Source organism: Apus apus, chromosome 10, assembly GCF_020740795.1.
Source record: "Apus apus isolate bApuApu2 chromosome 10, bApuApu2.pri.cur, whole genome shotgun sequence".
NCBI classification, from domain to species: domain Eukaryota; kingdom Metazoa; phylum Chordata; class Aves; order Apodiformes; family Apodidae; genus Apus; species Apus apus.
The window spans coordinates 21,659,217-21,685,482 of NC_067291.1; the positions used below are offsets into that span (position 1 = coordinate 21,659,217).

The following is a 26,266-nucleotide window of genomic DNA, read 5'->3' on the forward strand; positions in this document are numbered from 1 at the left end:
GCGGGCGGCGGGGCCTGAGGCCCGTGCCCCGCATGGAGCGCGGCGGCAGCGCGCTGGAGCCCGGCTTCTCGCCGCAGGATACGCCCCGCCTGATCGTGGAGGACTCGCAGCCCGAGGGCGCGGGCGCGGCGGAGGACGCGGAGCAGGCCTGTCTCGGCGTGCTCGCCCGCCGGCTGCCGGCCCGCTGCAGCCCGAGCCCCGTGCTGGTGAGCGCCCGGCCCGGGGGCGCGCGGCCCGGCCCGCTCGGGCTCGGCTTTCATGCGGCCCGTGCCTCTGTCTTGCAGGAGTTCGTCTGCGGCCCCGCCGGCGGCCGGGCCCCCGCGGGTGGCGGGGCGGCCCGGGGGAGCCCCGCAGGTGAGAGGCGTGCCCGGGCGGCCCGCGCTGTGCTGGCAGCGCCGATGGAGAGCCCTGCCCGCCCTGCTGAGGAGGGGCCGCCGCCCGGCGGGGAGAGCAGGTGGGTGGGCCGGGCGCGGGGGCTCTGGGCCGCCTCCCCGGGGCCTCTCGGCCTGCACAGTCGCCGTCGCCCGCCGGGGACGGGCCTAGAGCACGGGTCGGTGCCGGGGGCGCCGGGGCCCGGGCGGGCAGCGCCGCGGTGCGGGGGTCGGGGGGCTTGGGAGCGGCCGGTCGGGGCTGCAGCTGCGGCGGGGCCCCTCGGAAGACGGCTCGGCTGTAGCAGGGCGGCCTGCGGAAACCCCGCGCGTGTGAGTGCGTCTTTCTGTTGCAGCGCCCTTGGGGAGGCAGGGACGGGAGGTGAAGGTGATGCTGAGGACTCTGCTGCTTTGCCGTGTGTAGAAGGTAACTTCTCCATTTCAGGCCTTCCCTCGGGGTGTCTCTAGTTTTTCACTTCAGCTGTCTGACTAGGGACATAATGGGTTAGAAACTGTCTTTTTCCAGAAATTTTTCTGTATGCTTTGGTTTTGAACAGTGGTGATTTTGCACCATTGTTAATAAGGATCTTGGAGATAGGAGGTGGCTTAGAAGAGGCTTGGGTGCATCTTGACCATTAGGAGATGCAGCCTTTTTATGTCAGAGTACAGACCTTCTGCCATAACGTTGTTGTCATCAGAGCCTTTCAGGCACAGACTGTTGTCAGGACTGGTTTCTCATCACGGAACCCAAACCTGCTGCAGTACCTCATGGCATTACATAAGACCTGGCTGGTTGACACTGATTTCTGAGTTGGTGGTCACTGTTCTGTTACTGTTTGTTTTTTTTTTATTTAGTACAGCTGAGATCGTAGTCTGTTCATTTATCCAGAGTTTTAGCAATAGCCTGAATACTTTTCTTGTTAGAGGGTGGATGTTTTGCACTTGGGAAGTTATATATGGCTTTTTGATTTTTTTAAATGTTTTTTTAAATACTTATATATTAGTTAAGGATGTTTGCTGTTAGATACAGGCATGTCACAGCTGCCTTTTGGAGCTCTAGAGCTCTCACAGAGCCAGGACTTTGAGAGTGACTTTGTGCCCAATGAAGGAGATGCCACACGTCAATTTCACCCTGGAGCTGCTGGCCCTTCTTCCAGACTTGTGAAGAATTATACTAAAGATGGTATGTGAAAATTTTCTTGGATATCTTTTTGTTGCTCTGTCAATTCATTCTGTTTAATGTATAGATTTTATGTTTCTTTGACAGGAAAGAACGTATTTGTAGTTTTCAAAAATATGTTCACAGGTCACTGGTAGTTGAAAATAATTTTGCTTTCTCCTTTCTTTGGGCTGGTTCATGTATTTTCTTGTAACTGTCCCAGGGCTTTCACAGATTCTTGCACCTCTCTTTCTTAGTTTGTTTCCAGAGTACTCACACAATCTGGTATTGAATTCCCTCCCTGGCAAAAACCTCATCCTGTCCTTTGTTGTTATCTCTGATAGTTCAAGATACATTTTTTTTAATATAAAGATTGTCTTCATATTTGTGTAATTTACAGAACTACACTTTTCTTCTCATTATATATTAATCCAGGTGACCTAAATAACTATTTTTTTCTCTCTCTTGCTAGAGCTGCGAGGGGACAGCACAGAACCTGTCTCCAGCACAGAGGCACATGCTGCTTTGGAAAGCCAGGCACAGAAGTCTGAAAGGTAAAGCAGCTCATGTTCTTTGTAGTTCTCTTGCTCTCATTCTGGAAGCTGATTTTTGTCTTTTTTACTAGATTTTTAAATGTAGCAGGGCTCAGGCTTCAAGGCAAAAAAGAAAAGTGGAGGCAGAGAGGAAGCACTGGTGAGACCTTTTTGCAGCAGCTAACTAAGGAGTGCCTTCTCCAGGCCTAGCTGAGAGCAGAGCTGGTGTCAAACTCTTACACACAAAGTTATCAATGGGTTTATTTTTAAGGGAGACTGCACTGGCTAATAAAATATACTATTAATTTTCTAAAATTATTGGACTATGTTAAAAGTAATAATTCAATTTAAGTCACAGAAGTGATTTCAAAATAACTTAATCACTGCAGCACAATCTTTGGCCTCGCAGGAGAAATCTAGTGGCTAAGTGATGGCTGTTCAGGATGCTTTTGAGTTTTTGCTGTTGTAAGCTTTATAACTTTAATAATTTTTAAATGTGAAGCTTCAGTGTGTTGAAACCTGTATATCTTTTATGTCAAGTAGAATACTATTAACTCATATCATCATATTCTTCCAGAAAATAATGTTACAAATGAGGTGAAAGAAAATTCCTAGAATCCACATTGAATAGAAGTCAGTGGAACAACCTGCATTCCATTTAAGCATCATTTAGATTGGTAGAAAACTTACAAAACTATTCTGAAAGTGTCAAGGATGAACATGCTGGGTGTTTTCCCCATGGTGCACACAAGTGGAGAGTTTTCATCTGTGCTGATAAGAAGTTTTCTTTACAATGTTGCAGCATGACATGATACTTTGGATTTCTCAGCTTAGTGCCTGTGTTTTGCTTTCCCAGAGCTCTGCAGGAAGCAGAAGAGTGCACCAGGAAACAAATGCCAGCTTGTGACCCCACTAAAACTGGGCAATCCCTGGATTCTGATAACGAGGAGTTGGATATCTTGTCAACTCAGGAAGAGATGTTTCCTGAGAATAATGCAGCAGGTAACAATGATCAATCAGAGCCTAAGTGTCTGTCCCAGAGATCATCATAAGCTTCATCCCTACTTGATCTTTTTAGGCATGTAGTGTTTTGTAATGCAGAACACTGCAAGTATTTTTCATGTAATTTCTCCTCAACTTGAGAACACTGTGGAAATGAAAGGCCACAGCCTCTTTCATGGTACTGTGAAGTATGAAACAATGTCTAAACTTGTTACAACAGTTACACTGATTTGTTAAATATATTTAATTTCCTATCTTTGTGTGCTACTTGAAAAAAAAAACCTGAAAACCCCCCTTTTACCCTCTTCTGAAACTGGTACTGACAATGCCCACTTGTGGTAGTGACACAATCTAAAGTGTGAGTAAGTAGTGAAGGCAAATATTGTAGACTTTCTTATGCTGGTTAACTTTGGCAAACTTTTGTTCCTCTGAACGTTTGGCTGAATGGTGGAGGGTGGGATCCTGCAATCAAAACCTTCATACCACCATTTTTGTCAGTCTTGTTTGTCATCTAGGTTATTGTTCCTTCCCTGTAAGAGAAGAGGTTACATGACATAGGATCAGGAGGGAGGTCGTTGCTGTGTGTCTTGCTAGGAGCAGCTCTGTGGTTTTGGTATCCACAGCTGAAAGGCTAAGAAAGAAATAGAAAGTTTTCTTAACAATCTTAATAGACAAAGGCCTAGAAAATGAAGTTTTGAAAGGCAACTTTCACAGTTTATAAAGCCTGAGCTAAATGAAGTCTTACTTCTGCTTTTTGTTTAATTTTAATTTGTGCACAACTACTGTGTCTATACCAGTATGATCTTGTGCACAAACCCTGTGAGTCCAGAAGGTTCAACAAGACCCTCCAGCTCACACCAAGTCAGTGGCCAATGCAGGTGTCTTTTTTTTGTCAGAACCTTGCCTGTACTTGCATTCCAGTACTGGGTCAAATGTGCTGATAGTGAAGCCATTGTCAATTTTTCTTTTAAAATTCCCAAGCAGGAAGACGTGCAGTTTGGCCTGGCCTGATAAAGATTTCTTTTATAGGTACAAACTTACCTTTTTCATCTTAACTATGTTATGCTCACATTTCACATACTGAACTTGATGTGCAGTCCTTCTCCAACTGTGTGAAACTCAGCTTGTCCTTGACTGCCTGAGAAGTAACTGTGCAGCAGTATGAATGTAATTCCTCAGGATTTTCTGATCGAGTTGGTTATTGGCCAGATTTCTAATCCTACTTCCTTTTGTTCACACTTCTGCAGGGAGCAGCTGCCCCACAGCCAGGGAGGAAGAGAGAAGTTCCCTGGCGTGCACCCCGGCACGCAGCCTGCAGCTCCTGCAGCTCTCTGGACAGGGGCCCCTTGCACAGGAGAGTCATGCCACGTGAGCAAAAAGTCCCTCATCTATTGCAGTAGCTTCATTGCCATTGTGTATTTCCACCACTTTATTCAAGGACTTGTGCTTGATTTTAAGCCATCAGTGGTTTAATTTTGCACTATGGGAGGAACATCGCTTGGCCGTGTCATGAGCTGCTGCTGGCCACGTGGCCAGTGGCCCTTTCTGAAGTATTTTGTTAGTGAACATCTGACACTATCCTTTTAGGAGAAGACTCCTATTGTGACCAGCTGGAGCTACATCTGTTAATGCATTGTCTAGAGATGTACAGTCTTCTTTTCCATGTTTCCTTTTCTTGGTTTGCAGTGTCTCTTCAGGCCTAGTTGTTCCTCCTCCCGTTGCCTTTGGATCCAATGCTCTTGTCCCCAGCAGTCCTACTGAACAAGCAAAAGGTACAGTTTTCTGTGGAGTGCTCTGTAGTTGTGTTTCTGTCTCCTGTGGTTTAGCCTGAGCATGCAGCCTTTTCAAAACCTGCTAGAATTATATTTAAAGAGAGAAGCAGGATTGAGAACACTTCAAGGTAGATGAAGGGAGATCTGTATTTGTGACTGAGATGCTGATGTGCTGTTGATACTTCCTGCATAGCTGTCATAAGAAAATCAGTCCTGTTGGCCAGCTCCTCTTGGCTTGAAAGATGGGAAGTCCTTTGTATGGGATACAGATGGCTGCTTGCAATTGTTCTCCTTTCTTAGGGACAAGTCATTCTTGCTACAGGCAGATACCTGTAAGGCAATAAAAAGTACAGAGGAGGACAGCATCATAACAGTTATTTTACCTTAACTTGGGTTAACTTGCATGATATTTTAAAAAGCTTTTGTATATTTTGTGTGTGTTCTAGAATTCCAGAATCCCTAAAAAGAGGGATTGTTCTGGATGATAACTTGGGTCTCAAACATTTTCTCTGAGCACCTGTGCACCATCAGGGATAAGATATCCATCCAAGCAAGGCTTATAGTATGATGCAAAAACAGCATTCCTTTCTGTAAGATTCCTGTTAGGAAGCGTGAGACACTTTTAGAATAGATAATTTGTTAGCCAGGGTCTGAATTTGGTTGCATTTTAATAAAGACAGCAAAAGGAAAAAAAACCCTCAGAGAAATGCTTCTCATAAATTTCAGATACCCTTTTCTAATGGTAGAAGTTCTAGACTTGTAGCAAAATAGTTACATGAATTCTTTACAAAACACTTTGTCCCCCGCTTTTAATATTCTGTTAAAGACAAGTCTTTTAATAGAGTATTGGAAACTTTAGCTACAACACAAGAATGTGCTAGTAACGTGTTTTCTGCTCTTTCAAACCAGATGAACAGGTGGATGTATCTATGACTGCAGAAGGTGGAGAGCTGATCCAGAAGCAGAGAGGAGGTACCCCAGTGGAGATGGCCATTCCATGTATCCCACCAGGACCACTTGTCCTGCCACAGGCTTCAACTCCAGTGTCCCAGCATGCTCCAGACTTCTTTCCTGGATCTGTACCTATACCATCACAACCGGAGTTCTCTCATGTAGGGGTTCATGTAGATATCTTTTCTCAGGTTTTTATATGGCTGTTACAGAAGATATGTTTGTGCTTCCCTACTGAGCTGGTTTGCATGGGTGCTTCCCTCTTCCCAGTCAGAGTTATATCTTGACCATTGTGGCAGTTTATCCTACCTACAGAGCAAATGCAGAACAGCTTAGGAGGGCATAGTGAGTTACTGAGTGTAGAATTTTTGTCTTTTAATCTATGCTAGAAAGTGTATTGTGCTTTTTATTTTCTTTATCTCTTTGAAATACTGCTGCTTTCTGATGCTGAGCTGGGCATCCTGCATCTCAGACTGCATCATAAATTAGATTTCTGTTGGGATAGACCTTCACATGATTTGTCACGGAGAAAGTAAAGCTGTTTTATAGTAAAGCATTTGTATTCTCCTACAAGGCTAGAAGTAATTTACTGCTTTTTTCAAGTTGCTTATTCTTACTAGCTGTTTTTTCCTTTGTGCTTTTTGATTCTGGAAGCTACTACTGTTCAAAGGGATTTAACAGACAGGTGGTGGCTTTGTAGCTTGATCATACAAAATCTGTCAATTGAAGGCAGAAAATGAAGGTTGCATTAGGGACTTCATTTGTCAAGGCAGAGCTTCTCTGTAGCTGAAAGTGGTTTTCATGCTAATATAATAGATCCTGCCAGAAAATCTTTCCAGAACCCTTGGTTGACTAAAAATAGCTTCTGATTTGCCATACTTGACCTGTACCTCATCATTTGGTAGAGAGGTGTACCGAGGGCTGTGTCTGACTTTGCCACAGAGCTGCTAAAAAGTAATGGTCGGTGATAACTTTTCTCAGCCAGAATGGGGCAATTATGACTGAAGTAAATGGGGGGGGGGGGGAAAGTGTGTTGTTTTTTTTTCATCTGCTGCATAATCCAATTAGTGTTTTAGGTATAACAAATAAACAGTCCTACTCTGGATGCCCTGATGCTCCATCTTGCACTTTTTCATTTTAGGATATCTTTATTCCAACTCCAAGCCCAGCAAAGAAGCATGAAGGAGAAGGAAAAGCTGCTGCTTTAACCCATTCATACTTACCAGGAGATCTCTCTGGACCCACAGATGCTGTGCTGAAGATGTCTGCAGGTGACTCTGTGTCACAGCCTTCTGAGTCTTGCCAGCTGTTGCTCTCTGCCAGCGGCTGCAGCCAGCCCACAGACACAGAGCTCAGCTCAGGCTCTCCCAGCACAGCCTACCAGAGAGACACCAACCAGCCAGAGGTGGTTTCTGAGGGCAAGGCCACTGGCTTGAGCCTCTGTTCTGTGGAGAACAGCGACGTGAAACTGAGGATGGATACAGGTGATCAAGCCTCCTCTGAAAACTGCAAAGAAGCAAAAAAGGAGGATTTACAGACTGCAGGAAAGCCTGTTATGCAGTTAGGTAGTGCAGACGTATCAGGAGATGGGTTAACAGCCCCTGCAGCTCATCAGGACATGCAGTGTGTTTCTGGAAGTCAGGCTCCTGCAGATCAGTCTGGTCTGCCTGAGATTTTGTCAAGCACTCAGGGTAGAGAAGCACCATCTGAGGGTAATCCATTAGCAGAAACAGCTGAACATGAGGCCGTTCCTGAGACTCAGTGTGAAGAACAAGAAGAAAAACTGCAAATAAAAGAGAAGGAAATAAATGAAGATGGGTCCCCTGTTAATACAACACTTTCTCAGAAATTTATTCTTGAAAGGGAAGAACAGTGTCATGAAGATATGGAAGTGGAATTTGCTGATGGTTCTTGTAAAAATAGCAAAAATTTGTCTGATCAGGTTGAAGAATTAGAAAAGATTGAACCAGAAAGCTGGGGAAAAGAAACTTCAAAAGGTTGTACTTTTGGCACCGGCGAGGCAAAAAGCATGGATAAACTGTCCTTTAAGGCTGCTTCAGAAAGCATGCCAAAGCACAATAAAGTTTTGTATGAGCCTTCTGCAGGGGAGTTACTGGGACAGAACAACAATTCCTTTCCTAAGTTTAAAAGTGACGTTCCATCAAAAGTAGTGTTGTGTGCCAAAGAACAGCCTGGCTGTTCAGAATCAGCACAGATAACAATGACAGGTCATCAGCCACCACCTCCAGACACAGGGGTTGACATGCTGGTGACTCAGCAGGAGAAACAGGTGCCAAAGAACACAGAGGATACTGTCACAGGAACGAATCAGGAGCAAGAAGAGGAGATGCAGCCACAGGAGAAGGGAACTGCTAAATCCCCCAGTCCTTTCAGTGGTAAGTGACTGTAGTTTAGTAGCTCACTGGTGTGTATTTGGAAGAGTGTCAAGGACAGCTGTGAAGAGTCCTCAGTGTTCTCAGGGAGCGTTGATCTTGGGTGCGTGTCAAACAGTCTTTTCAGAGCAGCACTGCAGGTGACTGGGTTACAGGCATAACATGCCTTTACTTTTTCCCCTTTGTCACACTGCTGCAGGCAAGAGTGATAAGGTAATTCTTGTTCCTAACACTCTTGCTGTTTTATGGCAGAAGGACAGAGCAACTTCAGAAACTCAGAATGTTGTGACCTTGGCAATGCTCGGGGTTTTTGTCACTTTTTTTTTTTTTCCCCATAAGCAGCAGCAGTTGTGTCCTTGAAGGGAGAAGGGTGTGTGGTAGTTTGTACTTTGCCTCTTCTAGGTCTCCTTACTTTTTTTCCTTTTTTCATTCTCAGAGAATTGTCTTTGTGGAGTTGTATATGGCAGCTTTGAGCTAGAAATGAATACAACAAATTTGTCTTTGAGATTATTGTCAAGTAGAGTGGCTTTTCACTCACTCCTGAGCTGTGGCTGGGCAGGTATTGTCATCACACATTGAAATCCCTTGTGCTGGTGTGTAGTCACACAGAGTGTGGGATGCTATTCCTGAGTTTTGTGCAGCTTTTGTCTCTTACTTTACTTCATTTTAAAACAGAGTTCTGTACTCCTCAAATGAGAAAGTAATAAAAAATGAAGAGGTACTAGAGTAATCTTCCATTAAACTGCAGGATCACAGAGTGAGTTTTCCCTCTCTTACGATGACAGTAGGTGACTTCTATTCTTCTGAAGTTGGTGATTTTGAAAGCTGAGGATCTGAAAACGTAATTTGTCAGTAGGTGATGGTTGTCTTCACATCTCCTGAGCAGGGGAGGTTTATTTAGTCTTTTTGCAGATTTGCCAGGTCACTAGGCCTGTGCAGTGCTGGTAGAATTGAATGACCTGTCTAGTGGGAAGATATTTGAACCACCTGGTGGGTTCAGATTGGCCAGTCTGTGAATTTCTCCAATGCTCAAAGGTCATGGTATTGGTAGATAGTCCTGTAGTCTGTTCTGCAGAGCATTATTCAAGTGATAATGTTTTCTGGTTTTTCCTTTTGAGGAATTAGTGTAAGATATACTGCTTTAAAAACATTTCCTAATGCTCAGTTTTCTTTTTCCCTTTACACACTCTGTTGATGTCTAAATAATTTCCTGTACTTTGTCAGTGAGGGACATCTCTTCTTTGCCAGTTTGTTTGGCTTTTTTTTGAGAGCTGTATGATTCTTCAAAAAGTCTTCAAAACTTCTATGATCAGTCTTAGGGGTCCAATATTTTTGTTACTGTTTTCTGAGCTGATTGTTCAATTTTTCCAGCTATGAACTGATCCTTACTGCCGCTTAATGGCAGCTTTGGCTGTTTCTTCCTGAAAGCCTTTTGAGCTTGTTCTTGTAGTTCCCTCCCCCTTTCTTCAGTTCTTGTGACCTTGAACTGTACTGACTTCTGAAACATGTGATCTGCTTTGGAAAGGTCAAAATGGCAGATTGCAAAAAGGAGCGAGAAGAAGAGCTTTCTTCTTGGTGTCTGAACAGAAGTAGATGAGATGACTTTGAAGTGCTAGATGGAAACTTGGATGAAAAGGGATTAAGTGTAATACTTCTGTGTGTTTTTAATACCAAATTTGCTGACAAGTTTGAGAAAGATCAATTTAATAATCTGGAACTGGCTAGTGAGAAGAAACTGGAGATACTGAAAAACAGGATGAAGGTAGTATCTTACACTGCAAGATAAGAGTGACAGGTAAATATTGATACCTGTAAAAGTTAGATTGCAGTAGTGAGTGGAAAAGAGATTGGAATGCTTATGCAGGTCATCAGTTTTGTAGATATTTCCAGCAAAAGATAATTGCAGTTCTCAAGCTAGACTTTGCTGTAAGTATCTGTTGACCTACTTTCAAACAAAACAAAACTCAGATTATTTTCAAGGAGTTTGGTTTCTTGTGGCTGCAGCTTTTTAGCATCACTGATATCTGAGAGCAACTTCTGCCGTGGTTATTTTGAGCTAAGTATGTTTTTGTCATATAAAAATTCCCATGTTTTAGAGGGGTTCTGATATCATCTTTGTTGGGATTTTAAAACTCCACTTTCCCAGTGATGTAGTGATACGAATGAATATGTATTGTTGAGCACTGCTTAATATTCCAGCTATCATAGCAATTTAATTAGTGTAGCTTTTGCACCATTTCTTCTGATTGTGGTTGGACCACTCAGGTGTTGAGGAGCTTTTTTGGTTTTGCATTCTTTAACAACCTGTAACTAGTGATCATCACTTTGTTTCAGAATGTTACAGCAACCTGCTTTCTTGTTGAGTGTGAAAGTTGAGTGTTTCAGTTGGCCAGAAATGCAATTAGACATTAGAGTCTTTGTTTGCTTAGGGAACTGGTACTAAGCAAGAAACACACTGGAGACAATTTGATGGGTTGTTTTGTCAATCAAGACTGTGGTGTCATCATTTTCAGGTTTAAGTTCTTAATTTGTGGTATTTAGATGTGTCCTAGCAACATTTTATGCAAAGTTTGGAGGCTGCCTCTCTAATAATATTTAGGGAGAGGTTTGAATATTGTTTGTAAGGGTACAATTGAATCATGCTGTATTTTTCAAATAAAATTAAAAAAGCTTCAGTGACAAATTGTGGAGACTGCACCCAAAATCTGAACTAACAGGGTTTGAGATGTAAGAAGCTCTTTTGATTATTTGTTACTAGTCTGCCAGGTGTGGGTTTGTAGGCTGGAAGGGATTGTGGTAGCTAAATGCATCAAGAAGCAGTGGAGTTTCAGACTTCAGTCTTTAAATTAAACACTTTTAAAATGGAAATCTGCTGTAGGATGTGGTCTGAGAGGCACTCATGAGCTGTTTGTGAGGAACAGTCGTTTTCATGTGTTGTGTGCCAAGAAGGGTCAGTACCACTGCACAGTGAAATACCTGCCAGGGGAGTCCTTGGGTTCTTCTCAAGGCAGCCAACCAGGTGGTGGTCTTCAAGTGGACAATAGTTAGCTTTTCCCTGGGTGGCTTTTCTTCTGTGAGGGAATGTTTGTTGTGTATTTATGGCTTCATTCACCACAAGGCAGTCGTGTAAATAATACGTCAGCATCTTGTGTACCTGGAGAATGATGGACTGCATCTGCCTGTAACTAAAAGCTGTATCTGAATTTCTAGTGCTAGCTCTTAAATTTAAGTAACTCGAATGTGTGTTCTCATGACCTTAACTAATGATTTTCCACTGCTGTTTAATTTGGGGGTGCTTCTTAAAATTCAGGAGTTACATAAACTGTGACTTGCAATATCCTGAAAGAAATCCAAAAAACAAATACAGTTTTAGGAAAAAGGGAAAAGGAAGGATAGTGACAAAGATGAGGAAAAACCTATTTTGACTTCAGTGGGGGGGGGGAAGGGTTATTCTTTCATTGTCATTAAATACTTCTGTGCAATTTGGCAAGAATGCAACCTGCAAATTACTGATACATGATGCTGAAGGTGTGCAAATAAATGGCATGGGGTGAGGTGAAAAGAGAGCATTTTACTAGGTGTCTAAATATTTTATTTGTTAAATCCTGCAAGATACACACGTCCACCAAGGTGTGGTCTCCCTGATGGATAGGCTGCCTCAGCCAGTGACCCTGCAGGCCCTTTTTGCTGTGGAGACTGCACAAGAAAGGGCAGGAGTATTGGAGAGGATGGGGCCAGCCCCTCTGGTGGCAGCCTGCAGCTAGTTAGGAAACTGCAGAATCTGTTATTTCTCTTAAAGCTTGCCTTCCAGGCAGGTTTCTCTTGGCATTGACTAACCCTTAATTGACTGCTACTAATTTTTCAGGCTCATAGGTGGCTGTCTGAAGTGTGTTTGCTGGCCTTTCATTCAAGGCTGTTTGATGATTCAAGGCATCATTCTGGATAAGTTTCAGGTTATTAATTCAGGCAGCACATAGCTCTAACAATTCACTTCTGTCCTGACCTTTATTTCTGTTTCTGGCTTCATCTGCCTTTTCTGTGGAAGATCCTGAGCATCTCTGAAGCAAAGCTGCACTCTGCTGAAGTCCTGTTTGTGACAGGATATTTGGTCTCACTTGGGTACAGCTGCATTAGGTTGACAGGAGCCCAGATTTTCACCTAGAGAGATTTTCCACACAACGTGTGAGGAAGATCAGTTAGAGCAGCTGTCCTGAGACCAGTAGCTGGTCAAGGGAGTTTATGTGCAGGACAGCAACAGGGTTGTGCTTTTCCCCATTTCCTTAGCATAGTGAACCTGATATTTGAACCAAAGTAGTCCTCTGAAATGACTAATCCTGGCACTCTGTCTTTTAGGAACCCCGTTTCACTTCAGTTTGCCCAAGGAGGGTGATGCCATTCAGGCCTTGACCAGCATAACACCACCTCTCAGTGGCCAGCTGAAAATGGGGCCCAGGAGGCACAGCACACCCATTGGTGAGTTGGACCTGAAGGGCTCTGTTCCACAGTGAGCACCTCCTGGGAAGTTTTTGATTCTTGATGGAGGCTCTAATGGGTTAACTCAAACCTACCTTGGCAAAAAACTTTGCTGAACGGTAGGGAGGGCTCATCCCTTCTCCACACTTTCATTTTTATGTTCTCTCCTCAGTCCCTAATGAGGGTGTTTGCTGCCTGAGCACAGGGGGTGGTATGGAATATGTCTTCCTTGTGCTCACAGTGTTCCCACATACAGCTCCATTAAAGAATGCGAAAGACCACTCTGAGTAGTGGAAAAGCTTAGACTAAAACAAGATTGTTCCCAGGATTCATCACCTTTTTTAGCAGGACTTTAGCAGAACTCTGCTAGGTTCACAGAACAGCACCCTGCATTTGCTGGATGGATAGATGTATTTCTGCTTGGGGAATAGTGAAGTGTTGTGTTGCAAGCTAAGGCTGGTGCCTGTGCTACAGAACCTTCATGCTCCAGAGCTCTAGACAGGACTTTGCTGCCCTGTTGCTGATAGTATGTGCAGTGAGGCACCTGCAGAGCAGAACTGGGACCTGAGCCCTAGCACTGTGAGTGACTCTAGCTACTTTTCCATGTTATTTTTTTTTTTGTTTTCCTGTTTTCAGTGGATGATAGTTGCCCAGACAACACTATAGCAACTAGTGATGTCACAGCAGAGGGCACGATGGGGACCAACAATGTCACCGTGGAAAGTGCAATGGCATCAGCAGATGTGTCAGAAGTGTGTGAGAAGGGAGATTCTCCTGAGGTTCCTGAGGCTGAGGCAAAACTCTCCCCACGAATGAACCTTGTTCCCCCGGTGAAAGATGGGAGTGAGGAGTCGCTGCCCTTCAGCTTGGAAAGTAAGAGGGTGAACAGTGGAACAGACAGGTCCTATTAGATCTCAGCCCTAAATGAAAACCTCCTTGTGGCATTCCCCAAGATAGACTTGTGCCATTCCCTGAGACAGTCTCTGAGTCTCTGTAATTTTTCTCATTTTCTTTTTGGGCAGTGTCACTTAAATTTGTTTCTCTGTTTCTGCAATGCTCTAAGCAAGGATGGAGTGAGAGGAGAGGCCTCTGTTGTGAGGAAAGGTATTTCCAGCAGACTAAAAACTGTGATGTATAGTGGCAATGTCACAGGACAGGAGCTGGAGTTTGATTATATTGGGAGGGAAAAGATTCTGGAAGTATAATCTGGACAAAAAAGTTGACAGCTTGTTAATCATAACAATGACATTCAGTCTAACGGTCTAAAACTTGTAGGCACTCTGGTCTGTGATGAGAAGGTGGGTGGGGAGCACTGGGCACCCTTTGTCCAGCGTTACTCAACCTCTCTGCTGAGTGTGGGGGGCTTGGAAGGGGCAGGAGAGTCTGTTCAGGTGACACTGAAGTCATGCTTACCTTCCCTCTCTTTCAGAGCCTACAGCCAGTGACAGGAAAGATGGATCTGCTGCTGCTGCCAGGTAACTGGTCTTGTTGCTGCACAGAGCTAGTGTGAAGGTCTGGCTAGATCCTGTTCCTGCTTGTTACCAGCAGCAGTGAAAAAAAAATAAAATGAGATGCAGAAGCAGGGAATGCTTTTAGCAGTAGCCACAACATTAACTCTTAGCTCTTGCAGCAGGTTTTAAGTGCATGGGCAAGGTGGATGCCCCACCTGCTCTTTCACTACAGTCTGCCCTATCCACCTCTGAAATTGCAAATACATGATTTTCTGCTTTCTTTCCTTGTGCAGTTTTCTGCAAAGAATCTCTAAGGAGTTCTGAAAGGGAATTCTCATTTTGATGTGAAGCATCAAAACATAACCAGGTCACTGATACACTGAAATCACCAGTTTAACATGTTGACCAAGGCATAAGTTTCTCCCTTAGTCTTTTGTGTCTATCTTGCCTTGCACTTAATGATTAGTGTTGCTTTTGGGGAATGTGGTTTGTAAGTGCTATTAAGAGTCTGAGTCAGAAGGCAGCGACTTGTGGTCATCTGAGTGAAGGTTTGAAGCAGTGAGGAAGCTTTGAAAAACCCTCAGTATCTCTTGTCACAGGATTGCATGCTGGGTGGTAGTCATGCCTCAGTGCTGGGGTTGGGTGGCAGTCACTTCCCACTGGCTGAGGATGGGTTGCCTTTGTAGGTACAGTTTGAACTTGATCTCACAGGGTCTGCTTTGTGACCGTCATTCCCAATATTTTTGTAGTGTAATTAAAATCCTGAGAAGTAAGCCATAAAAGGTCTAACTGTGTCTCATAGTGGGCACCAGAGGCAGCAGATGGTGAAAGTCCTGATGGTGCTGCGGATTTCCACACTGTGTTTTCTGGAATTGTTCCATTGCTCTTGACTGTGAGGGTCTCTGCAGAAAAGACAGAAGTGCTTGTGCAATTGCAGCTTGTTCTTGCCCTTTGAGACTCACCATCTCACTCATTCTGGGGCTGTGTAGGTCAACAAGTGCAATACCAGTTGTTGCTTTCCCGAGGGGCTAGAGAACTCTTGTTTTGCTATAAAAGGGATTTTCTCACTCCCTGATGCTTTTTTGTTTGTTTGTTTGTTTGTTTTAAATCTGCACTGCTAGCTCCCAGAAAGCATCATCTGTGTTTAGTCGTGTCTGTGAAGTTCGTCGAGAGGATGAGGCCAGAGGTCATGGTCTTTCCACTTCTCCGTTTAGGTAACTCCTCACAGTCTTTGCCTGCCAGTCCTGGTTGGATTTATATGCACATGTGCATTTTCTACATCAAAGAAATTGCACTAAGTCATTGTCTTTTGGTGACTTAGAAGGTTGGGGACAACGGGGTAAGTATAAGTACTGTGTGTTGTATCTCACATGGTAACCAGATGTACCTTTTGTCTGAGCAGTGCTGTCATTCCAGCTGGCTAATTTTACCGCTTGAGTGAAACCTGGGGCTTGGGAGACCTGAGATCATTCCTACAGCTGTTTAAATACCTTTTCTTTCTCCTGTTCCAGGATCTTCTGACCTGTTGTGTCTGTTATTGTTTCTGCTGTTGTCTCCCTTCCAAATCCATCAAATTTTGCTGTCTCTGGTTGCTTTAAAAAGGAGTGTACTGCTGCATATCTTATGGTGATAAGGGTGCTGGCTGAAGGACCAGGAGTAGAAATCTGCTTCTTCAGTGTTTTCCATTCTGTCTTTGGATGAGGCAGTGAGGTCTTGGTCTACAGAGAAAAAGTAACCTATATTTCAAGAGCACTGAACAGTTGTACCAAAGCTGAGTGCTGAGCAATGTACAGACAGAACAGAAGTCACTCCTCCAAGCCTTTAAGTACACAAGGGAAGCCCAATGTGCACTTCCAGGAGGAGCCAATACACACTCCCACATGGTACCCTACAGCACTTTTGATAGGGCATATGGATTCTAATGAAGGTATTGGACAGCACTTGTGGTTATGCTGCTGCTGCTTTTTTCTGTGTGTCATTACCAGTTCCAAACCAATGGAGTGCTGAAACAGCCTGTAGCAATTCCAGGATGGGATGACTTTCAGGACCGTGGTGCACAGGTGGTGCCTGACCTATGGAGGATGGATTGCTTTATTAGTGTTTGGAAAAGCAAGTTCTCTGCAGGTGTCAGTCATTCTTGCTACCATGTTGGAGCACTTGAGAGATGCTGATGGGTTATTTTACAATTTTGTGCCCTCTTAAGAATCAATTGAATGCCAGGGTTTTTTTGTAGTGCTTTGCTTGAGAGGCAGCATATTGGTTGTCTTGCTTTTTTAATCACTAATTTTGATCTGTATCTAATCGGTTTGCAGGGGGAATCTGTTCAGCTCTCCTGACACACAAGAAGATGCTGAATTACATAAAGATGCCAGTGGTTGGCATTATGAGCAACACAAGGCAGACAACAGTGGTGACCAGGTCTTGGTTCCAGAGAAGATGCAGCAGGACTGCCATCAGCAACCTTCTGGTGCAGGGGATGGGGAGTCTGTGGAGGCTGGTATTGTAGACACTCAGAGAGAAGAAGGGAGAAGGGTGCAGAAGAAACCAAGTAAGACTGTGCAAATTGATGGAAGCCAAGAGAGGTGGGAAAACACCAGGAATAAAGGGATTCAAACTACAGCAGACTTGCTTTTTACCCCAACAACTGTTACAACAGCAACACAAACGTCAGAAGAAATTTGCAGGCAGGTGGAGGTGGGAACCAGCATGTGTGGGCAAAGACCTGGGCGACAAGATGCACATGTCCAGACTGAGGAGAGTGGGGAGAAGCTTGTGAATGCCTCTGGAGAGGACATGGACTCTCTGCACAGTCAGGTGGGATGGAGTCTTGCCTGTGTTTAATCCTACTGCTTTAGAACACTACAGTATCCCTTCAGCCAGTAAATCCACTAACAGTTGATTATCTCTTGAAAAAAAACTAGAAGACCACTTTAAAATGTTCGTGTCACAAGCTCTCCTGTATCAATTGTGTGTAACTGCTAAGGTAGCAATACTCAGTGGGCACCATAAGTTTGGAGAATAAATGTCTCCAGATTTATTTTCTGGAAGAATAAGACAAGGTCTGTTTGTTTTGTCCAGGTGCAGTTAACATTGTAAAAACAAGTTTTACTGCTTGGTGAATGGAGATGGGAGTTGCATGAAATTTTTAAGGACGTGTTTGACACCTTCTGTTTTGCACCAGCCAACTCTGACAGCTTCTTCTGCCACTCCATCCAAAGTCAGTGGATGAACACCTGAGGGGAGAGCTCCTCCAGAGAAATGTTCTAACGACAAATAATTCAAATTATTATTTCAGAAAGTATTCCAAACTCATGAAAAAAATCACTGCTTTGCTGTTACAGCTTGTAACAGCAAGACTACACAAACACAGACTAGAAAAATTGTTTTTTCTAAGCTTAAGAATAGTTCATCCTCTGGGAAACAGGAGGTTACCAAGGCCACAAACAAGCAGAGCAATGCTGATGTGGAATGTCTGAGGGTCCACTGAGTCAGTACCACGTTAAGCAAGTTGGCTGTTTCCTCCTTGTTCTGCTCTGATTTCCCTTCCTCCACCTGCCAGCAAGTTGGCAAAATGTGGTCAGTTCCCCCTCATTTTGGGTCCCTTGTGCTGGTGGAAGGTGCCACGCCCCAGGGCTTGAACATGGTATGAAGAAGCTCCTGCAGAGGAAGCTCTGCCCCGGAATTACTTGCTTTTCATTCTAGATTTGTTGGGATTTTTTGGTGGTTTGGGTTGTTGTTTGGGTTTTTTTCTGGTTTTGTGTTTATGTTTGGTTTTTTGTTTGTTTGCTTTTAATTTGTCCTGTTCCTCACAGGGAGAGGAGGAGTTTAACCTCCCCCCCGCCAAGGGCCGGGTCCGGCACCGCCACACGCGGACCATCCGGGAGGTGCGCACCGTCGTCACCCGTGTGATCACAGATGTGTTCTACATCAATGGGGCAGAAGTGGAACGCAATGTAGTTGAGGTAAGGTCCTGTTCTGAAGGCTAAGTGTGGGGATACCTTGGCTGACAAATAAAATTAATTACAACGAGGGTGTGTTGTGGCTGCAGAAAATGAGCCGAGTGAACCATCAGTGCGCTGTGATGATAAACTTTTCTTCATGAGCGAACATGGACTGTTTGGTGCATGGTGAAAGCTGTTTGTTTGTGGCTGTGTTTCATGCCTGTTGCTGTATTCTGAATCTACAGACCTTCTTCCAAAGAACTGAAGAAAACACTTGACTATGTTCACCCAGCTGTTTAAGATTCTTGGGGTTTTGTCAGAGATTTCAGAGTGGGCAAAAATTCTGTTAGTAAACACAGAGTCAGTTCTGCCTGTAAAACTGAACTGTGTAAGGTAGTTTAGCCTGTTTTGCAGCTCAGTGTCATTTTTAGCTGAAGTCGTGAGTCCTGTGAACCAGATTCCGTAAAAGGTCTACAAAAAGCAACTGAAAAAACCACAAAATAAACAAGCCTGGTTTCAGTACACTTGTGTTGGTGTATGACTGTTCGTTAATCGGAAGATCTTCAGGGAATCTCAAAAGATAGTTGACCAATGCTGATACGATGCGTAGTAATCGTATCAGTCTGCTAGCAATAAGATGTTACTGCTGTTGTGCTATAAAGATAAATAATGTAAGAGTCTTGTGCTTTTACAATGAGTAAGGATAAATTCTGTGCAGAGTTTATACTTTCACATCTCATGCAACACATGAAATTGCTTATTGGAACATTAAAGCAGATAATTAAGTTTCCTGAAATGTGCTTACATAGGCTTTGTGATCACAGTCATAGAAATATTTCCATTTTATCTACCAATATGTTATATCACTCTTTTGTAGATACATATTTTAATATCCATGAAACTTTAATGGCTCCAAATGACCAGCTGTTTGAAACTGATCTTGTGGTTTTAGTACCCAAAGGTTGCTGGTGTCCCGTGTGTTTCTTGCACTCTCACACTCTTGAAGGGAGGGAATTGATCAAAGCCAAACTCGTTTCATACTGACCAAGCTCTGTCCTGTTGACTGATTTCTTAATGTGACTTTATACAGAGCAGCTACAGCCCTACAGTGAGGGACACACTGTCTGCCCCTGGTCAGCCCAGACTCAAATCTGCCTGCCTGTCTTCAGTGTCATGAATGTGGTCTCAACTTGTCTGTGCTTTGCCTGGTGATCAGAGAGCTTCCATCTAGCAAGACCTGTGACAAACATCTTTTTTTAATTTTTTTTCCTTTTTTTTTCCCATTTCTTTTTCCCTTAAGGAAACTGAGGAGCCTGTAGTGGAGTGCCAGGAGTGTGAGACTGACACATCCTCCTCTAGAACTGCAGTGGGCTCATCACTGACCTCAGGGGATCTTGGTGATGTCAGCTCCTTCTCATCTAAGGCCTCAAGCCTCCACCGCACATCGAGTGGAGCAAGCAGTGGTCACTCTGCCACACACAGCAGCAGCTCGGGGCGAGGAGCTGGAGCTGCCAAAGGAAAAGTGTGTGGGACAGAAACTGGAGAATTTGCTTTACCTGTTGGCAGAGGCGTCTTAGGAAAATTAAGGTACAGTCAGCCTTGGGAAAGGAAGAACAGGTTTTCTAGAAGCTGGCTTGGGTGGAGTGTGGAGGAGGGTAGACTCTCAATCAGGAATTTTCTAGGAAGCTGGGAGATCACAGAGAAGTGCAGGGTTTCTAATGAGCTGGTTTCTCCTTTCAGAATACTCAACTCCTAACTTCTTTAGCCCTAGGAAAGGAGCAGGTCAGCCAGCATCCCCGCTCAGAGTTAACCAGGCAGGAGCACTGCCGTGTGAGGAGGAGGAGGATGCTCTGCCTGGCACCCGCCTGGGTGGCAGAGCACCTGGGACACCTCGTGGACGAGGAAGAAGAGGCCGCCCACCATCTCGAACAACAGGAACAAGGTACCCTGGCAAAAGGAGACTAATGTTAATTTATTCCCAAGGAAGAGAATGGGGAGCTGCTGCCTTAAAGTGACAGAGAAAAAGGAATACTGGGTGTTTCAGGAGCTAGTTTTAGATCATATCATGGAGCAGCTGCAAACACCTTGCCCCCAAGTACTCTTTGTTGAGTAACTGTTTTTACTGGTCCTTCTGGGAGTGCTTTTCTCTTTTTTTTTTTCCTTCTCAGACTGCTTTTCTTTTTTCTGCAGAGATGTAGCAGGACTGCCTGGTGTTGAGGATCTCTCAACTACAGCGTCACCTGAGGAGAAATCATTTACTCGCTCAGTTCGCCTGGCAGATGGAGGGGAGAAATCTGACACTTCTGGCTTCTGTGCCTTGCGTCGAAGTGACTCTCCAGAAATCCCACTGCAAGTGGTGGCTGGGTCTTTGGACTGCACAGACTCATCCTCTGGGAACAGCTTTGTGGGCCTCAGGGTTGTAGCAAAGTGGTCCTCAAATGGGTACTTCTATTCCGGGATGATCACCCAGGATGTAGGGGCAGGAAAGTACAAGCTGCTCTTTGATGATGGATATGAATGTGATGTGCTAGGAAAAGATATTTTACTCTGTGATCCCATCCCACTGGAGACTGAGGTGACTGCACTATCAGAGGATGAGTACTTTAGTGCAGGTAAGACCAGTGCTCGAGCTCCATCCTTGGGTTTTCTGAGTTGCTGAATGCAATGGGAGGTGGCTGCTTGTCCAGGAGGACCAGAAGTCTGGGAATAGTTGCTTAGCAGGTGTTCCTTGCTGTCTTGCCAGGTGTGGTGAAGGGGCACCGGAAGGAGTCTGGGGAGCTTTACTACTGCATTGAAAAGGAAGGCCAGAGGAAGTGGTACAAACGAATGGCTGTTATCCTGTCTCTGGAACAAGGAAATAAGCTCCGGGAGCAGTTTGGGCTGGGTCCTTATGAACCTGTCACGCCCCTGACCAAAGCAGCTGACATCAGTCTGGGTAAGGGGAGGTGCTGGTGAGCTGCTGGCTGGACTGTTTGTGTCTTGTGTCTTTGACATGCTTCTAGTTCCTGAAATGAATTACCCATGTTTAAATTTTTCAGGGTATTCAGCAATGCTTTTGATACTTAATAATGGGATCTTTGAGATACTTTTCTTGTTTTGTGTCTTGCTCAGAGACTTAGTGGTATTCACTGGTTTGTGGAGAGTGGCCTGCTTCTAGGACAGCGGTGCTTGCTGTACTCATTTACACTTGTGGATGGCTGCTATGAGACAAACTCTTCAGCAGTGCTGGGAGGAAAAGAGACAGGGTACAGGGCTTGAAAATAAAGAGTCACAAGTGAGATATCTTTTTTCTTGCTCTTCTCTGTCAGAGGGTGGTAGTGTGTACCTTCTAGGTACTATTGAGTTTAGCCACCTCTCTACATATAGGTAGGGTGAAAGCTCATGGAGCTGGTGCCCTCGGTGCCTGATCTCTGCACACTCTTGCAGATAACCTTGTGGAGGGGAAGCGGAAGCGACGCAGTAACCTTGGTTCTCCCAGCACTTCCAGCAGCAGCACAACTCCCACTCGTAAAGGGCAGGAGAGTCCACGTGTCCCACCAGGCACACTGTCTGGGAAAAGGAAACTCGTTGCTTCTGAAGATGAGAGATCCCCAGCTAAACGTGGCCGCAAGTCATCAACGATGAAGCCTGGTGAGAACCCTGCTTCCTGCTCTTAAACTGCCATTCAGCTCTTTCTGTATCTGATCTTTGCATTTCCCATAAGCAAAAAGCAGATGAGATTGCTTGTTTGCCCTGCAGGATTTGAGACTGATTCCCTGGATGCATTCAGCAGCCAAAGACATTTTTTACGTAGTCTGAGTACTTACCTGCCATCTTTTCAGTTCTGCCTTTTCCTTTCTTGTCTCTTACCTGCTTAATCAGTCCCTTAGTCAGGGACCCTTCACAGCAGTAACTTGTTTCAGGATGTTGATAGACTGACATTGTTCCATTAGTCAGTCAGGTTTTGATTTGAAGATTTTTTGCAACCAGAAGGTTAAAAGATCCCTACCTGTCCTATTTTAATCCTGACCCAATTCTGCCTCTCCCTGTCTCCTCTAGTAAAATAACTGGAGTTGAACATATCCCAAATCCTGCCCAGGGTCTTTGTGCTGAACCTGACTTTTAAGACTCCTGGTGCTTCTGTTTCTCTGCAGGGTCTGTGAGAGCTGGAGAGTTTGTAAGCACCTGTGAGGGTGTAGAAGCTGTAGATCCCCCAGTACTGGAGGACCATCATGGACCCTTGCCCCACAATAAGACCCTCTTTCTGGGCTATGCCTTTCTTCTCACTATGGCAACACCCAATGACAAGGTTCTCAATCACCAGAAGGCATCAGATGGTCCTGCAGGGAGCAGTGAGGAAGAAGAAGGTGAGCCAAATCTTACTTGTTCCATTTCCAAGCAGAATGCTGTAGCTCTGTGGACATCAGCAGATAGGTTATAGCCAAAAATTGAACTTTGTTTTTCTGCTGTAGAGTTTTTACCCATGACTCCCTATGACAAACATTTCATAGCACGGCAGCTGCGGGCAGGAGCTGGCTACATCCTGGAAGACTTCAATGAAACCCAGGTAAGGCCTTGCTTACTTATCTAGAACAATAGTTGCAGAATAGCTGAGATTGGAATGAATTTCTATGGCTCATCTTGTCCAATGTCCCTACTGAAAGCAGGATCAAATAGAGCAGATTGCTTAGGTCCTTGTCTGCTTGTGTTTTTAATATCCTTGAGGACAGAAATGCCACAACTTCCCTGGGCAACTTCATCCTGTGTTTGACCACTCCTGATTTACCAAAAAAAAAAAAAAAAAAGAATTTCTTGTATTTTGATTTGTACCTGTTGCTTCTTGTCCTTTTACTGGATAACACTGGGAAAAATCTGGCTCCATCTTTTGTACACCCTCCTATCAGTCCTGAATATGCAATTGATTAGACCCCCAGGCCTTCCCTTCTTGACCTTGAGCAAGCTCAGCTCTCTCAGCCTCCTCTTGCATGCCAGATGCTCCAGTGCCTGGACACCTCAGTGGCCCTGGGCTGGGCCTGCCCCAGTATCTCCAGCATGTCTGGAATGTCTGGTGTGCTGTGGAGCCTAGGGGTGGGTGCAGTGCTCCACCAGTGGTCCCACCACACTGTGCCTTGGAACATGTAGAGGGAGAGCTCTTCACTCGCCAGATCTGTTTGGACAACTGGTTTAATTTAGTGTCACCTTTACTTAAATTTAGATTTTTCATAGTTAAGTAGATTTTTCCTGAGGGTGCAGAGTCTTCTCCAGTGACTTACTGATTCTGAAAGGAAAAGATGAATCTTCTCCTTTGAGCTGGAAGAGATAGTTATGATACAAAACCTACTAGGCAGAGTTTGCCTGTGAACTGCATCTCTTGCAATAGGTCATAATTATAGGTACACCTGATTTCAGGAGGTGTGTAACTAATTACCTTTCTCCTGTTCTCATGTCTCTGTCTCCCTGAAGTGTAATGCAGCCTATCAGTGTCTTTTAATCGCGGACCAGCACTGTCGAACTCGGAAGTACTTGCTGTGCCTTGCCAGGGGGATCCCTTGTGTGTCTCACCTCTGGGTCCATGATAGCTGCCATGCTAACCAGCTTCAGAATTACAGGAATTACCTTTTGCCAGCTGGTTATAGCCTCCAGGAGCAAAAACTGCTAGAATGGTAAGTGCCAAATAACTATGATCTGAGACCAAAGGTTTGATCAGAGAGAATTATTGTGCTTGGGAGACTCATGAATACTACAGGTACTGAAGGTGTCCCTAGTACTGCTCCCTATGCTTTCCCTTCCATATAGGAGCAGCACTTCCTTCTCTTTCCTTGGATTTAGTGACCTCCAGTGCCAAGATACATTTGGATGCCATATGCACAGTACAGTCTCCTGGGAAGTCAGAAAGATGTCAGTCTCCTCATGAGGAAGACTGAATTCAGGCAAGGCTTCCCACACATTTGGCTGCCTTCTCTAGCTGCTCAGAAATGGATAAAGGAGAACAATACTACTGCAGTTTCCTTTTCTTTTGGTACATTTTGAAGCCAGCTTCTCTATTTTCTATGTTGTCTAATCCAGTAGGTCTGTTTTGAGAGACCAATTGTCAGGTCAGATCCCTTAGGCAAGGTGAGGGGCAGACAAAAGCAGTTTATAAATCTCCATGGGCTTTTGTGCAGGAGAGTGTTGTCTGCCTGCTTAGCCCTGTCAAAGCAGAGGCATTTTGGATATGCTCAGAAAAAGTGGTTCAGGATTAAAGAGGATCTTACCCTAATTTTGGATTTAGGCTGCTGTTGTACTATCTGTAAACAGAGGCTGATTGTTCCAGGAATTTGAGGAGGGGTGGTAAGAGAGCAGGCCATTGTATGCAAGATATTCAAAGAACCAATATGAGAGCAAATCAGGTGGCTAGAAAGAGATAATGGTCCTCAAATGAAGTCACAGACTATTGGATTTTCTCAGTAGTCTGCATTTCTCTTCTTTATTCTACAGGCACCCACGAGAAAACCCATTCCATAACCTGAAGGTGCTCCTGGTGTCAGACCAGCAGCAGAACTTCCTGGATCTGTGGTCTGAAATCCTCATGACAGGGGGAGCAGCATCTGTTAAACAGCATTTCTCAAATGCTCACAACAAAGGTAATCATTGATCAATCTCTCAGGCCTAGTAGTTGGGAATTCCGTGCCACCGTGGTCTGTAGTATGGTTTAAAACATTTAGGATAGCTTGTAAGGTTGCCTGTAGGAACAAAGGAAGACAAAGGACAGACACTAGCTCTCTGCTTGAATGTAATCTAGAAGACCTGCCTTCCAGAGGAGGTGCTGCAGCAGTTCAGGACACAACCTGTCAGCTTCAAGCCTGTGTTGAAAGGGACCTTCTGCAGGCCACTGAAATTGTGCTTTCTTCTCCTTCTGACTTTGGCTGGCTCTCTCTCTCCATGTGGGATGTAGGCACTGGCACTTACAGCCTGATGTCAGTACTCATAGTTATCTAGTCCTGCCTGTGATGTTGGCTACTGGTTTTCTGCTAATTTCTATCTGGACTAGAGGGAATCTCTTATTTGCAAGGTGTAGTGTTGCTGTAGAGCATGTCAGCTTTTACAGAGAATTCACTGGCTATGAATGAGAGGACATAGAGATTCAGTGGTGAAACACCTGATCTGTGCAGAGAAGATCCTTTTTCTTTTTTTCACCTGACAGATGCCTGTCTTTCCTCCTGTGCAGATATTGCTTTGGGTGTTTATGACGTGGTGGTGACTGATTCTTCCTGCCCAGCTGGTGTCTTGAAGTGTGCAGAAGCTTTACGGCTGCCTGTTGTCTCACAGGAGTGGGTGATCCAGAGCTTGATTGCTGGGGAGAGAGTAGGATACAACAAGCATCCCAAATACAAACATGACTACATCCCCCACTGAACTCAAACTTTGCCCTGCTGTTGTGCAGACTGTGTTTTAATCAGGTTTTAAATGTTTGTGTAGTTGGACAGTGTGCATGGATTACTGTATATAGTTTTATCTGCTGGACTTTTATGATGAAATAAATGTTCAATCTCTTGTGGTAGCTGCTGGGACTCCTCATTAATCTAAACATATTCCAGGGCTGTGCCTCTAGAGTCAGGCTGGGAGAGAACAATGCTTACGTTTCTCTGAGGTGAACAGCACTAATATGCTTTCAGTGAAGGCTGATCTCAACACAAAGTCCATTATAAAAGAAGGGAAAGATGTTCTCAACTGGCACCCTGGATTTACAGAAGTGAGCTGTGACCAAGTTCAGGGCAGCAGCACTTTGGTTTGTTGGAAGAACAGCACATGTACTGCAGATTAGTGGTTATTTTCCATTAATTTCATCAAGATGTTGCTGAAGTGAGTGGTAAAGGATCTCTGGGACAAAGTGTCTTTTGGTGTTGGCTACCTCTTTTTTTCCTGTTGTGACTACATAGGTATCAACCTGCCTTAGTGCAGACTGGCACTTCCTAACTAGAGATGTAGCCACAAGGACCTGGGACAACTGAACGGTGTAAGTGCTGTGTATCTGTGCTTAAATGGTAGTGGGGTAAATCTTCTGGTTTAATGCTTCTCAACTGCTGTGTTCACAGCCAGACACTTTATCTTAAGTGGTCAGCTGGCACCAAGGCAAAAGCCAGGTTTAGCAGATCCTCACTTGACAATGCTACAGGCTGGAGGTATATCCAGGCCTCCATCTAGCCTCGTGCAGAGTCTTTAGTCCCCTGCTTCAAAAGTGGAAGTTTATCTTGATGTTTATTT

The 26,266-nt window shown here is 44.6% G+C and overlaps 1 protein-coding gene across 5 annotated transcripts; it reads left to right on the forward strand.

Annotated features, from left to right (window-relative positions):
• TP53BP1 (tumor protein p53 binding protein 1) lies at nt 1-25,562 on the forward strand. 5 transcript variants are annotated; one of them, XM_051628245.1, is made up of 26 exons: nt 1-206; nt 285-454; nt 725-795; nt 1,393-1,551; nt 2,000-2,081; nt 2,917-3,062; nt 4,310-4,430; nt 4,749-4,834; nt 5,744-5,946; nt 6,927-8,181; nt 12,532-12,651; nt 13,288-13,524; nt 14,081-14,126; nt 15,224-15,316; nt 16,415-16,916; nt 17,915-18,064; nt 19,344-19,630; nt 19,809-19,985; nt 20,234-20,655; nt 20,787-20,978; nt 21,470-21,673; nt 22,177-22,389; nt 22,495-22,589; nt 23,486-23,685; nt 24,500-24,645; nt 25,230-25,562. In XM_051628245.1, exons 1-26 carry the CDS (start codon nt 33-35, stop codon nt 25,415-25,417), a joined length of 5,739 nt encoding a protein of 1,912 aa, XP_051484205.1. In that variant the 5' UTR covers nt 1-32; the 3' UTR covers nt 25,418-25,562. The 5 variants fall into 5 exon arrangements, 4 of the variants coding, with proteins under 4 accessions (XP_051484205.1, XP_051484207.1, XP_051484206.1 ...); XM_051628247.1 differs by lacking the exon at nt 25,230-25,562 and adding an exon at nt 23,819-23,952 and having other exon boundaries at nt 24,500-24,552; XM_051628246.1 differs by lacking the exon at nt 15,224-15,316.
• Nucleotides 25,563-26,266: the final 704 nt, after the last annotated feature.

Coding starts and splice junctions, on each gene's coding strand:
- TP53BP1 (XM_051628245.1), top strand. CDS start 33: ATGGAGCGCGGCGGCAGCGCGCTGGAGCCCGGCTTCTCGCCGCAGGAT. Junction 5,947..6,926: donor CACAACCGGAGTTCTCTCAT/GTAGGGGTTCAT, acceptor TTTTCATTTTAG/GATATCTTTATTCCAACTCC. Junction 19,631..19,808: donor GGCGTCTTAGGAAAATTAAG/GTACAGTCAGCC, acceptor TAACTTCTTTAG/CCCTAGGAAAGGAGCAGGTC.